At 46.6% G+C, this 14,109-nt stretch overlaps 1 protein-coding gene across 10 annotated transcripts in view; it reads left to right on the forward strand.

The window, feature by feature from the left end:
• Positions 1-14,109, forward strand: part of CACNA1A (calcium voltage-gated channel subunit alpha1 A) — a 429,355-nt gene that overhangs the window by 283,036 nt on the left and 132,210 nt on the right. For 8 of the 10 annotated variants that reach the window (XM_073016887.1, XM_073016877.1, XM_073016878.1 and 5 more), the window contains 3 exons: positions 9,453-9,556; positions 10,838-10,953; positions 12,404-12,458. In XM_073016887.1, coding sequence (XP_072872988.1) covers positions 9,453-9,556; positions 10,838-10,953; positions 12,404-12,458 — 275 coding nt within the window. Of the gene's footprint in view, positions 1-9,452; positions 9,557-10,837; positions 10,954-12,403; positions 12,461-14,109 lie in introns of all 10 variants that reach the window. The other 2 variants (XM_073016883.1, XM_073016879.1) reach the window with 1 other exon arrangement.

Below are 14,109 nucleotides of genomic sequence, written 5' to 3' on the forward strand. Positions count from 1 at the left end.
TAATCCCACCCATCTGTACCCTATGTGATCCAGGCACATCACATTGCCTCTCTCAGCCTCAGTTTCTCCATCCACCAAGGCACGGAAGTGGTAGGAATCGAAGCAGATATGGGGAGTATTTCATCAGCCCGAAAACACTTGGCTAATGTGACCATAATTCTGCCTTCTGCCTCTCCTTTCCCAGAAAAATAGCTTAATCATTTGGATTTGGGATAAACACATTTCCCGTCTGTGTTTATTATTTAAATGATTCACCAAACTGGGCGTGGTGGCTCACCCCTGTAATCCCAACACTTTGGGAGGCTGAGGAGGGCAGATCGCTTGAGCCCAGGAGTTCGAGACCAGCCTGGCCAACATGGAGAAACCCCATATTTACTGGAAAAAAAAAAAAAAAGAAAGAAACAATTAGCTGGGCATGGTGGTGCATGCCTGTAATCCCAGCTACTTGGGAGGCCGAGGTACAAGAATCACTTGAACCCGGGAGGCAGAGGTTGCAGTGAGCCTAGATCGTGCCACCACACTCCAGCCTGGGGGACAGAGTGAGACTGTGTCTCAAAAAAATGAATAAATAAATAAAATGATCCAGCAACAGGAACCCCAGGAACATTTGTATTGACTATGCAACTAATGCTTAGCAAGCACCTACTATGTGCCTGGTGCTGATCTGGACACTGGGATTAAGACAGGAAAATTTCTACCGTCGAGGAGCTGATGTTCAAGATGACAAGATGATTCAGACAGTGGAACGTGCTGGGAAGAGAATGAGATGTCTGGCTGAGCTGCAGGAAGGGGCAAGTCCTTTTGATTGAGAGGTCCAAGAAGGCTTCTCTGACGCGGGCACAGTGGATCTAAGGGTTGAGTAGTAAGAAGAAATTGGCCAAGCAAAGACCTAAAGGCAGAGTTGCTCCAGGCAGAGGTTCAGAGAACGGAAATAATTGACTGATTGTGATCTTGAACTTGACCTTTCTTCTGCTAACTTTGGGTTTGGTTTGTTCTTGCTTTTCTGGCTCCTTGAGGTATGTGTTGGGTTCTTAATTTGCAGGTTTTTTTGTTTGTTTGTTTGTTTGTTTTGGTTTTTTTTTACTTTTTTGAGACAGAGTCTCACTGTGGTCCCCAGGTTGGAGTACAGTGGCGTGATCTTGGTTTACTGCAACCTCTGCCTCCTGGGCTCAAGCGAACCTCTCACTTCAGCATCCCTAGTAGCTGGGACGACTGGTGCACAGCACCACACCCAGCTAATTTTTTTTTTATTTTTATTTTTTAGAGACGGGGTCTCACTGTGTTGCCCAGGCTGATCTCAAACCCCTAGCTCAAGAGATCCTCCTGCCTCAGCCCCCTAAACTGCTGGGATGACAGGCGTGAGCCACCACATCCGGCCTCTGTTTTTTGTGATGTAGATATCTGATGCTATAAACTTCCCTCTTAATTGCTTCTTGGCCCTTTAGCTAAGGTCAAGTGTAAACTTCCCTCAGCACTGCTTCTGCTGCATCTCACAAGTGTTGGTGTGTTGTGTCTCTGTGTTCATTCATTTCCAAAAGTTTTTAAATTTCCATCTTAATTTCTTCACTGACCCAATGGTCATTCAGGAGCACGTTGTTTAATAGCCATATATTGGCATCGTTTCTGAATTTTTCTTGGTATTGATTTCTAGTTTTACCCCAGGGTAGTCCGAGAAGATACCTGACAGAATTCCAGTATTTTAGAATTTGTTGAGACTTGTTTTGTGGCCTGACATGCGGTCTGTCTTGGAAAATGTCCAGGTGCTGATGAGAAGAATGTATGTTCTCCATCAGACATGCAGGAGACAGACACTTTCTCACCTGCCTCATGGGATCCATGAAAGAGTCAATCAGAAGTTGGCATTTAAGAAAGACCAGAAGGAGGCTGGGTGCGGTGGCTCATGCCTGTAATCCCAGCACTTTGGGAGGCCAAAGCGGGTGGATCACCTGAGGTCAGGAGTTCGAGACCAGCCTGATCAACATGGTGAAATCTCGTCTCTGTTTTAAAAAATACAAAAATGGCCAGGCGCGGTGGCTCACGCTTGTTGTAATCCCAGCACTTGGGGAGGCCGAGGTGGGCGGATCACGAGGTCAGGAGATCGAGACCACGGTGAAACCCCGTCTCTACTAAAAATACAAAAAATTAGCCGGGCATGGTGGCGGGTGCCTGTAGTCCCAGCTACTCAGGAGGCTGAGGCAAGAGAATGACGTGAACCCGGGAGGCGGAGCTTGCAGTGAGCCCAGGTCAAGATCGCGCCACTGCACTCCAGCCTGGGCTACAGAGCGAGACTCTGTCTCAAAAAAACATAAAAAATACAAAATACAAAAATTAGCTGGGCATGGTGGTGGGCGCCCGTAATCCCAGCTACTCAGGAGGCTGAGGCAGAGAATCGCTTGGACCCAGGAGGTAGAGGCTGCAGTGTGCTGAGATCACACCATTGCACTCCAGGCTAGGCAACAGAGCAAGACTCCATCTGAAAAAAAAAAAAAAAAAAGGAGGTGAAGGAGCAAAGTATGGAGATATCAAACTGTATCAATCTGGCTGGGTGTGGTGGTTCATGCCTGTAATCCCATCACTTTGGGAAGCTGAGGCAGGAGGATCGCTTGACTCCAGGAATTCGAGATCAGCCTGGGCAACATAGAGACCCCCTCTCTACAAAATATAAAAAATTAATTAGAAAGATGTATTGGTCAGCCAAGTTATGCTGCAGTAACAAACATCCCCAACGCCTCCATGACTTTTAACAACAGATGTATTTCCTGCTCATGCTACATGTCCAGTGCAGGTTGGCAGTGGGGAAGAAGGGGGGCTGTGTTCAGTGTAGTCACTTGGGACCTAGCTAATCACCTAGAACATTGCCACTTGCTCTTCCAGAAGGGAAAAAGGAATGCCAGAAGGTCCTACACTAAAAATTCACTGCTCTGGCTCCAAAGTGATAGCTATTTCCACTCACTTCTCATTGACCAGCACTTAGCATGTCCTCAGCCAACCCCAAAGGGACCAGGAAGGACCATCCCGCCATATTGCTGGAAATATTTGATGGCAGCATTAATGGGGAACAGTGTTCCAGGCAGCGGAACTCTTTGAGCCCTTGGAAGAAAGACAAGGCGATCTCTGGAGCACATCCTTCCCAGTATTATTAATGAATTTAACAAATGAGCAAGCCATCCTCCCCCACTTTCCTCCCTGAATCCAGACTTGTGCATGTCCCTACCTTTACTTGAACTGCCAAAGAAGAGATGAGAACCAGGAGAGGAGATCTGTGACCCCATCTTTGCTGATGAATTATCGTAGAACAGCCATGGCATCTCCAGTCTCTGTGCTTGTAAAATGTACTTTTCATTTTGCTCCTGAACAAAATCCACCCACCCCCACCCCCAAACCAGGGAAAGCCCATCTCCTAATCCAAAACTGCACCCAGCCTTCTCCCAACTTCTTCCCTGTGAATTGTTGAATCCAGAGTATGGAATTGAATAATTGAATGAGTCTGGAAGAGAAAAAGTGTCTCTAAAATCAGGCAGCAGAAGCCCACTCCCCAGAGAGGATGGTGCAGATGAGAATTCAGGAGGGAACTTGGCTTGGGGTTGATGATCTGAGCTATGCAGGGAACTTGGACCCAACTCTCAATCAGTCATTCAACAGACACCACTTATTGAGCACCAACTGTGTGCCAGATGTTGTCCTAGGGGGCTGGGAATACAGGAATACAGCAGGGAACCAAAAGGACAAAACCCCTCCCCCTTGTTGAATGGACATTCCAGCCAGGAAGACGAGAGAACAAGAGAAATAAGTAAAGTGTATAAGTGGTGAAATGCAAAAGGGAAAAAAGAAACAGGAAGTGGGGACCAGAAATGAGGGATGCAATTGTAAAGGGCCATCAGGGGAGGCCTCCCTCAGAAGGTGGCATTTGAGTAAAAAACCTGAAGGAGGTGAGGGGGAACCATGTAGCAGCCTCAGGGAAGAGCATTCCAGGCAGGGGGAACAGCCTGTGCAAGGGCCCTGAGGTAGGACTGTGCTTGGCGTGGCTGAGGAACTGCAAGGAAGCCAGGTGGCTGGAACGGAGTGAGCAAGGGAAAAGGGGAGGAGATAAAAGCAGAGAGGTGGGAGCGTTGGAGGCCCCCTCTGCCATTTAGTAGCTGAGTGACTTCATTTATTTCCTGTAGCTTGCATAACAAAGAACCACAAATACAGTAGCTGAAAACACAGAAATTTATTTATTCTCTCGCAGTTCGGGAGGCCAGGAGTCCACAGATCATCAAGGTCAGATGGGCCATGGTGCCTCTGAGACCTGGTCTGAAGTCCCTTCTTGCCTCTCTTGTAGCTTCTGGTGGTTTGCCAACAATCCTTGGTGTTCCTTCTCTTGTAGACACATCACCCTAATTCCGCCTTCATCTCTATTTCGCATGACCTTCTCCCTCTGTGTGAGGCTGTCTCTGTGCTCAGGTTTCTCCTTTTCTTATTATTTATTTGTTTGTTTATTTATTTATTTTAGAGACAGGGTCTTGCTCTGTCTCCCAGGCTGGAGTGCAGTGGCGCAATCATAGCTCACCGCAGCCTCAAATTCCTGACCTCAAGCAATCCTCCTACCTCAGCCTCCTGAGTAGCTGGGACTGCAGATGTGAGCCACTGTGCTCTGCCCAGATGTCCCCTTTTTATAAAGAAACCCGTCAGGTAGGATAAGGGTCCACCCTAATGACCTGATTTTAACTTGATTCCATCTGCAAAGACCCTATTTCCAATTCATAGGTACCAGGGGTTAGGACTTCTTCAATGCATCTTTCTGCGGGGACCGACTGCAACCCACAACAGAACTGTGGGCATGTAATTTGACCTCTTCGCCAGGCGCGGTGGCTCACACCTGTAATCCCAGCACTTTGGGAGGCCGAGGTGGGTGGATCACCTGAGGTCGGGAGTTCAAGACCAGCCTGGTCAACATGGTGCAACCCTGCCTCTACTAAAAATAGAAAAATTAGCTGGGCATGGTGGCAAGCACCTATAATCCCAGCTACTTGGGAGGGTGAGGCAGGAGAACTGCTTGAACCCAGAATGTGCAGGTGGCAGTGAGCCAAGATAGCACCATTGCATTTCAGCCTGGGTGACAGAGTGAGACTCCCTCTCAAAAAAAAAAAAAAAAAAAAGATCTCTCTATGCCTCAGTTTTCTCACCCGGGAGGGTGGGGGTGATTATATACCCACTCCTGGGGTTCATGAGAGGATTAAATGAGCTCAAACAGTCCAAACCTCCATGTGTGTCTGTTGTGATGCTGGGTAGCGTGTCCTGTGCCCAGAGGTCCCCAAGCCTGTTGGGGACCCAGGCAAGGGCAGATTCGGGTCTTGTTGGCGGCATCTGAGATGGACAGGCTGCCTTGGCATGGAAGGGCCTCGGCTGCTTTTCCCTGTTCAGTCCTGTCCCTCTCCCCCATCCTCCACCCTGTCCCTGTCATCTGAGCCTGCTCCTCGTGATGGCTCACAGTCTCCCTACTGGTGGCCGGTGCAGAGTTTCATTCCCTGGGCTATATTTAGCTCTGAGAAATGGGAACGAGAAGCCCTCAGCCGCCACAGTGACAGAGAGAGAAGCACAAAGCCAGTGCTGCCTTCTGTCCAGCCATGGTTCTGCTGACTCGGTTCTTTCTCCCAGAACCTTCCAGAAGCGAAGCATTGGCATTTCTGGGCCTGTTAAAACAAGGATGTGGGCTGGTGGCTGGCGCGTTCATTGTCCCCAGAACCTCTCTGTGTCCATGATTAAAGTTGGCTTGGTTAGTTTTATTTTCAGGGCTTTTTTTTTTTTTTTTTTTCGGTATCTGTGGCAAACCCACAAGACATAAAATTTACCATCCTAATTATTTTTTAACTTTTTAATATTTTTTAATTGACAAGTCATAATTGTACTTATTCATGGGATACATAGTGATGTTTCAATACATACAATGCATAGTGCTCAGATTGGGGTAATTAGCGTATTCATCTTCTCAGACCTTTATTGTTTCTTTCTGTTAGGAACATTCAAGCTCCTCCTTCTAGCTATTCGAAACCATTAATATACTGTTGCCATCCTAACCATTGTTAAAGATACCCTTCTGTGACATTAAGTATAATACATTCACATTGCTGTGCAACTATCACCACCATCCATCTCCCAAACGTTTCCATCTTCCAAATGTAACTCTGTCCCCACTAAACGCCAACTTCCTGTTCCCCCTTCCCCAGCCCTTGGCATCCACCATGCTACTTTCTGTTTTTATGATTCTGACGACTCTAGGGACCTCCTATAAATGGAATCATACAGGATTTTCCCTTTTATGACTGGTTTATTTCACATAGCATAATGCCCTCAAGGTTCACCCATGTTGCAGCACATATCAGCATTTTCTTTCTTTTTAAGGTAAAGTTGACTATTAAAAAAAAATTTTTTTTTGCCGAGCTCAGTGGCTCACGCCTGTAATCCCAGCACTTTGGGAGGCTAGAGCAGGCGGCTCAGGAGGTCAGGAGTTCAAGACCAGTCTGACCAACATGGTGAAACCCTGTCGCTACTAAAAATACAAAAATTAGCCAGGTGTGGTGGCGGGCACCTGTAATCCCAACTACTCAGGAGGCTGAGGCAGGAGAATTGCTTGAACTCAGGAGGCAGAGGTTGCAGTGATCTGAGATCACGCCACTGCACCCCAGCTTGGGTGACAGAGCGAGATTCTGTCTCAAAAAAAAAAAAAAAAAAAAAAAATTGAAGTAGAATAAACATACAGAAAAATCCACAGATTATAAGTGAAGAGTTTGATTAATTGTCACAAACTAAACACACCCATGTAACCAGCCCACAAATGAGGAAACAGAACCTTCTCAGCCCCAGAAGCCCCCCATCATATCCAGTTCCTAGTCACTACCTCCCCGCAAGGGTACCCCTACCAGGACTTTGAGCATCATTCACTAGTTTAGCCTGTTTTTGTATTTTGCGTAAGTGAAATCTTACATGTATGCTGTTTTCTGTCTGGCTTCTTTTGCTTGACATTAACTTTTTAAGATCTCATGTGACCTGTGACATTGTTCATTGCATGTATCCTCTGTCCCCTGTTGATAACAGTGTGGATTGTTTGCAGTTTGGGGCTATGATGAATACCACTGCTATGAATGTCCTTGTGTGTGCTTTCTGTTGGGTAACTATTCAGAATTACTATTTAATTGTAATCACCTTGGATAGGTAACCATCCGAGAATTACTGGGTCTTGGCAAAGGTACATATGGTCATACACTGCATAATGGCATTTTGGTGAACAACAGATCAAATATATAACAGTGGTCCCATAATGGACTGAATATGTAACAGTGATTATCACACAGTATTTTTACTATAGCTTTTCTGTTTTTAGATATTTTTAGATACACCATTGAGTTACAATTGCCTACAGTATTCCATAGAATAACATGCTGTACAGGTTTATAGCCTAGGATCAATAGGCTAGACCATGCAGCCTAGGTGTGTAGTAGGCTATACCATCTAGGCTTGTGTAAGTACAATCTATGATGTTTGCACAACAAAATGACCTAATGACACATTTCTCAGAACGTATGCCCATTGTTAAGCATGACCTAATCACTCTTAGTATAGAAACTCTCAACACCAATTTTTCAAGTAGTTGTACCATGTGTTATGGGTTTTATTGTCTCACCCCAAAATTCATATGTTGAAGTCCTAACCCCCAGCACCTCAGAATGTGACCTTATCTGGAAATGGATTCATTGCACATGTAATTGTTAGGTTGGTGCCAAAGTAATTGCAGTTTTAAAACTGCATAATAGCCTAAATGAGATCATTAGGGTGGGCCATAATCCAATATGATGGTGTCCATATAAAAAGGGGAGATTTTGGCACAGAGACAGGCACACACAGAGGAAGAATGTCATGCTTAAACAAAGGCAGAGATCAGGATGATGCCTCTGCAAGCCAAGAATCAGCAAAGATTGCCAGCAAACCGCCAGAAGCTAGGAGAGAGGGATAAAACAGATTCTCTCTCACAGCCCTCAGAAGGAACTAGCCCTTCTGACACCTTGATCTTGGATTTCTGGCCTCTATAACTGTAAGACAATAAATCTTTGTTGTTTAAGCCACCTAGGTTGTGGTTCCTTGTTACAGCAGCCACAGGAGATGAATACAGCATGGTACCCTCTGATTGGCAGGTTATGAGGGTTCCAGTTGCTCTACAGTTTCACAGACACCTAGTAGTAATGACCTCATCTTAACTTCTTTCTCATTTTAGCCTTTCTCCTAGGCAGCAGCAGTGTCATATATGCTTTTAAAGGTGGGCTTTTAAAGCCACTCTTGAGAGCCTGCATTCTGCAGGTGTCACAGGGTGATCAACCATTGAAAGGCTACCCCTGCCCTGACAGCGGGAGGCAAGGCTTCCCAGCACAGAGGTTAAGCCCATGGACTCTGGGGCCCAGCTGGCTAGTTCAAATCCCATGTCTATTACTGAATAGCTCTGTGACCTTGGGCTGATGATTTTGTCTTTCTGAGCCTCAGTTTCCTCAATGGTAACATGGACATTATAACATAGAGGCATCATGAGGATTAAATGACTAAGTGAGCTAACATACATAATGTGCTTAGGAGAGTGCCAGCACACCATAAATACTCTGTAAGTGCTGGGTTTTATCATTCTTTTCTCTGTCTCTGTCTCTGTCTCTGTCTCTGTCTCTCTCTCTCTCTCTCTCTCTCTCTCAGTGCTGGTTTTTATCATTCTTCTCTCACTCCTTCTCTCTGTCTGTGTCACACACACACACACACACACACACACACACACACACACACACACCTCCTCTCCTTGATTTTCTTCCCCTCATATTACTTCCTTCTTGCTATAGTGTTCTGTTTTCTGTTTCAGACAGTATTCTATTTGTGGACTTTTTTCCCCTTGAAAATTGAACTGAAACTTCTGAGAATTTTTTGTGATTGACATTAAGGCTGCAAGGAATGCAGCAGGGAGACACTTAAGGAAAAGGCTCATGGCCCATCTGTCTGGCTTGGTGATTTCACCAGGTCATCAGACCCTGTGGTCATGCATCTCCTCTAAGGGGAATCTGTGACTGTGTTGGGAGAAGGGAAGGAACCAGGGATTAATTAATCCATTTCAGTAGGTTTTGTGCTTTGTTTTGTTTTCTTTTCTTTTTCCTTCTCCTCCTGGACTCTGGTCTGGGAAGTCCTACTGTGTTTCTTACTCATTCCCAGGTCAATTATGTTATGTGAGGACAACATAATTAAGAGAGAGCTTTTCCCTTTGGATGTTTTCTCCAGAAAATGTTTCTCCATTTCACCCTCTGGGATGCCACAGCCCCAGAACTCCACAAGCCAAGAACATTTAAGACAGAGCCACAAGAGAACAAGAGCTTCCCCATCCCTCACCTGTCAGGTTCTATCTGAGTCCCAGTCAACTCTCACCTGCTTTCCCTCCTCACACCCTACAGAGCAACGATGCCTCAGGGAACACTTGGAACTGGTTGTACTTCATCCCCCTCATCATCATCGGCTCCTTTTTTATGCTGAACCTTGTGCTGGGTGTGCTGTCAGGGTAAGTCTCTGCTACTCCCCACCCCATCCCACTCACTCCTCTTTGCCGACTTCTTCCCAAGGACAGGCCATTGAAGCTTTGTTTTCATTCACTAGACAGAGAAAAGGCTTCTCCCCTTGTTTGGGTTACCAGACTGTTATTAGCAAGCCATGTACAGGTTGTGTACTGCTAGGGGTACCCAGTAAGGGAGTTCATTCATATGGGCTTTACTTTCTTTACATTTTTTTTTAAAAAAACAGTAGTTTGGGTTTACTTCTCCCCCATTTTCCAAATATAAAATCATAGCATATGCTCTAACAGTGTATTTTCCTGACCCATATTATTCTCTATCCCTAAGATTTTTTTGGCTGAATCATAAATGGGCTTCATTTTTCTTACCATAAGAAGTCTGGGCACTTGTATGGTGGTTCCATAGCACCATCAGCAACCCCAGATTCTTTCAGCTTTCCATTCTGACATCTTTACCGGAGGCTTCCAATCTCATGGACACCTCATGGTCCTAAGATGGCTGCTGCATGCCCTCAAGATGGCCACTTCATGTTCCAAACAGGAAAAGGAAGAAGGGAAACAGGAAGAGGTGGGACCTATGGCAGAGAAGCCAACCCGCTGTAGGGCTTATTGGTCTAACTTAAAAGAGGGCTGAAATAATTATTAGCCAAGAGTATGAAGAGAATGAGAATGAGGTATGCAGCCAGTGGTGGTTGGCATGGCATGGTTTTATCCTTTCATTTTTTTTCTTTTTTATTGTTTTTTTTCTTAGAGACAGTGTCTAGCTTTATTACCCAGACTGGAGTGTAGTGGGGCGATCATAGCTCACTGTAACCTAGAACTCCTAGGCACAAGCAATCCTCCTGCCTCAGCCTCCTGAGTAGCTAGGGCAACAGGTTATGCACCATGCCCAGCTAAATTTTTTGTTTTTCATAGAGATGGGGCCCACTATGTTGTCCAGGCTGGTCTCAAATTCCTGGCCTTAAATGATACACCCATCTCGGCCTCACAAAGGGCTGGGATTACAGACATGAGCCACTGTGCCTGGCCTTTTTCTTTACCTAGGCGCAGTTGTTGGGAAATATGTGAAGCTGGCAGAAGCACCCATCGCTATAATATCCCAGTCTTTTCCCAGAAGACCTGACTCCTCCTGTTGAAAACTCCTAACCTCCAGAGACTTCTGAATCCCCAAACACTCACACACACACACACACACACACACACACACACACACACACACGTTTCCTAACATTTTCAAAACAGCCATACTCTGGCTTTTCTATGCTTCTGCAGGGAGTTTGCCAAAGAAAGGGAACGGGTGGAGAACCGGCGGGCTTTTCTGAAGCTGAGGCGGCAACAACAGATTGAACGTGAGCTCAATGGGTACATGGAGTGGATCTCAAAAGCAGGTGAGGCCCTTTCATCCTGGGGCCCAGGGATGGAGATCCCAGGCCACGGAGCACAAAGAGAGTCATGCAGTTTGGAGAAGGCTAAGCTGGGAGGGTCGTGATGGGAGGAGAAAGAGAACCTGAATTGGTAGTCCCAAATTTTATCAACAAGAATCCGGGGTCTGATACGAAAAAGTCTAGGATGAAGCCAGGGTCTGACATCACATTACTTGAATTCTGAAATCAGACGTTGGTTTATATCCCGGCCGTGCCACTTTTTACCTGTGCACTACACATCCCTGTACCTCCGTTTCCTCAGCTGTTACATGGAGGCAATGATAGTGCCTACGTCATAGTACTATTGGAGTATTTAGTAAAATAATCTCAGCTAAGTCACTTGGGGAGAGCAGCGCCTGATACACGGTAGACACATATTTATTTGTTCAGCAATTTAATAAACATTTAGGGAGTACCTGCTGCGTGCCAGGCACTGATCTAAGCACTGAGGATATGGGAGTAAACAATACACACCAAATCCCTGCCCTCAGAGCTCAGATATTCTAGTGAGAGAGAGAAAACAAATACATGTCATATTGGGAACTCCCAAATTCAGAGAAGGAAGATAAAAGACTAGGAAGATAAAACAGAGTAGGAAGTTGGCCGGGCGCAGTGGCTCACGCCTGACATCCCAGCACTTTGGGAGGCTCAGGCGGGGAGATTTCCTGAGGTCAGAGATTTCCTGAGACGAGCCTGGCCAACATGGTGAAACCCAGTCTCTGCTAAAAATTCAAAAAGTAGCCGGTCATGGTGGCGCATGCCTGTAATCCCAGCTACTCGGGAGGCTGAGGCAGGAGAATCACTTGAACCCAGGAGGCAGAGGTTACAGTGAGCCGAGATCACACCACTGCACTCCAGCCTGGGCGACAGAGCAAGACTCCGTGTCAGAGAATAAAAAAGAGTAGGAAGTCGGAGGCAAGGGGGTCAGGGAAGGCTTCTCTAAGAAAGTACCTCTGAGTAGAGAGACCTGAAGGACATGAAGAAGGAAGCTGTGGGGACATCAAGGGAAGGGGCACTCCAGGCAGAGGCAACAAGTACAAAGGCCCTGAGCTCGGAGCGTATTTGAGACACGGCAAGGAAGCCAGTGCAGGTGAAACGGAGTGAGAGGTGGGAAGAGTCGGACGAGAGGAAGACAGGAAGGTGATGGAGATCAGATCAAGCAGGGGCTTGTAAGCTGTGGTGTGGATATTGGTTTTTATTTTGCGTGACGTGGGGAGAATGTTGGCTTTTGCCACTGTGGCGGAGGTGGGGCTTGAGGTCACAAACTACCCAGCAGCATGTTTTTTGGCCAGTTGAGCTGTCATCATCAGCCAGGGGAGAATGGGGGTGGCCGGGCAGAACTTTCTCCTTCCCGGTCCGAGAGAGAACTCATCCTCTAAATGCAGGATCTTAACTCTGTGCTCTTCCTCTTCAGAAGAGGTGATCCTCGCCGAGGATGAAACTGACGGGGAGCAGAGGCATCCCTTTGATGGTAACCGCTCTGAACCCACCTCGGGGGTGGGTCCCAGGGGAGAAGGGAGAAGCTGTGGTGGGGAGTCGGGGGAGAGCAGGTGACTGGTTCTAAGGATCCTCCAGGGGGTGGACGTTCCTCCTAGAGGAATTTTAGGACTTCCATGCAGAGTTTCTCTATTCTGGCCTCCACGTTTTTGTTTTAACCATGGACCTGGTTTTTTCTGCTTTGTGCCTTGGTTTTTCTCACCTGCAAAATGGGTGTGATATAAACAATACCCTAGATCGTGAGATTGTTTCTCAGAATGATATTCATTTTGGCAAATGTAACACCTAGGATAGGGTCAGAACGTTTCTGCCTGCTAAATAAATAATAATCCCACCAAAAATCCAGTTTACTGTGAAGGGCTGCTGTCTCCCATGTCAGAAACTTCACCAGACAGAACCATGACTGACTTTCTTTTTTTTTTCTTTGTCTTTTTTAAATTGAGACAGAGTCTCGCTCTGTCACCCAGGCTGGAGTGCAGTGGCATGATCTCACGTCACTGCAACCTCTGCCTCTCAGGTTCAAACAATTCTCCTGCCTCAGCCTCATGAGTAACTGAGATTACAGGCGTGTGCCACACGCGTGGCAAATTTTTATATTGTTGGTAGAGATGGGGTTTCGCCATGTTGGCCAGGCTGGTCTCGAACTCCTTGCCTCGAGTGATCTGCCCACCTCGGCCTCCCAAAGTGCTGGGAGTATAGACGTCAATTCATGGTCCCCTGGAAAACTGAATATGAAAGGAGGGACCATTAAAAACGGGTCCAAAAACCCAACCTGCCCGGCATAGCTGGGAGTCAGGGGACAGACTGTAAGAGTCACTGTGTATCCAACCTGGGGCTTCATGAAAGTAAAGCTTCCTAGAATTTAGAGATAGGGCTGGATGTGGTCTGTCCGTGGCTCACACCTGTAATCCCAACACTTTGGGAGGCCGAGACAGGAGGAACACTTGAGCCTGGGAGTTCAAGACCAGCCTGAGCAACACAGTGAGGTTCCGTCTCTACAAAAAATAAAAACGTAGCCGGATGTGGTGACGCACGCACCTAGGGTCCCAGCTACTCGGGAGGCTGAGGCAAGAGAATCATTTGAGCCTAAGAGGTCAAGGTTGCAGTGGGCATCACTCCACTCCAGCCTGGGTGATAGAGTGAGACCCTGTTTCAAAAGAAAAAAAAGAATTTAGAGATAGGCCAGAAGGATATGCCTGCAATGTAATAATAACAGCAATAAGAAAAATAATAGTACTCCCTGAAACACGCAACTTGTTGCTCGAGATTTATCTTCTCACACTTTAGAAAGCTGGTTAGACGGGGGCTGGGTGTGGTGGCTCACAGCTGTAATCTCAGCACTTTGGGAGGCCAAGATGGGTGGATCACTTGAGGCCAGGAGTTCAAGACCAGCCTGGCCATCATGGTGAAACCCATCTCTACTAAAAATACAAAAATTAGCTAGGTGTCGTGGCACACGCCTGTAATCCCAGCTACTCGGGAGGTTAAGCCACGAGAATTGCTTGAACCTGGGAGACGGAAGTTGCAGTGAGCCGAGATCACACCACTGCACTCCAGCCTGGGTGACATAGCGAGACTGTGTCTCAAAAAAAAAGAAAGAAAACTGGCTAGACGGGGTGATGA

Source organism: Chlorocebus sabaeus, chromosome 6 (assembly GCF_047675955.1).
Source record: "Chlorocebus sabaeus isolate Y175 chromosome 6, mChlSab1.0.hap1, whole genome shotgun sequence".
Lineage (NCBI taxonomy): Eukaryota > Metazoa > Chordata > Mammalia > Primates > Cercopithecidae > Chlorocebus > Chlorocebus sabaeus.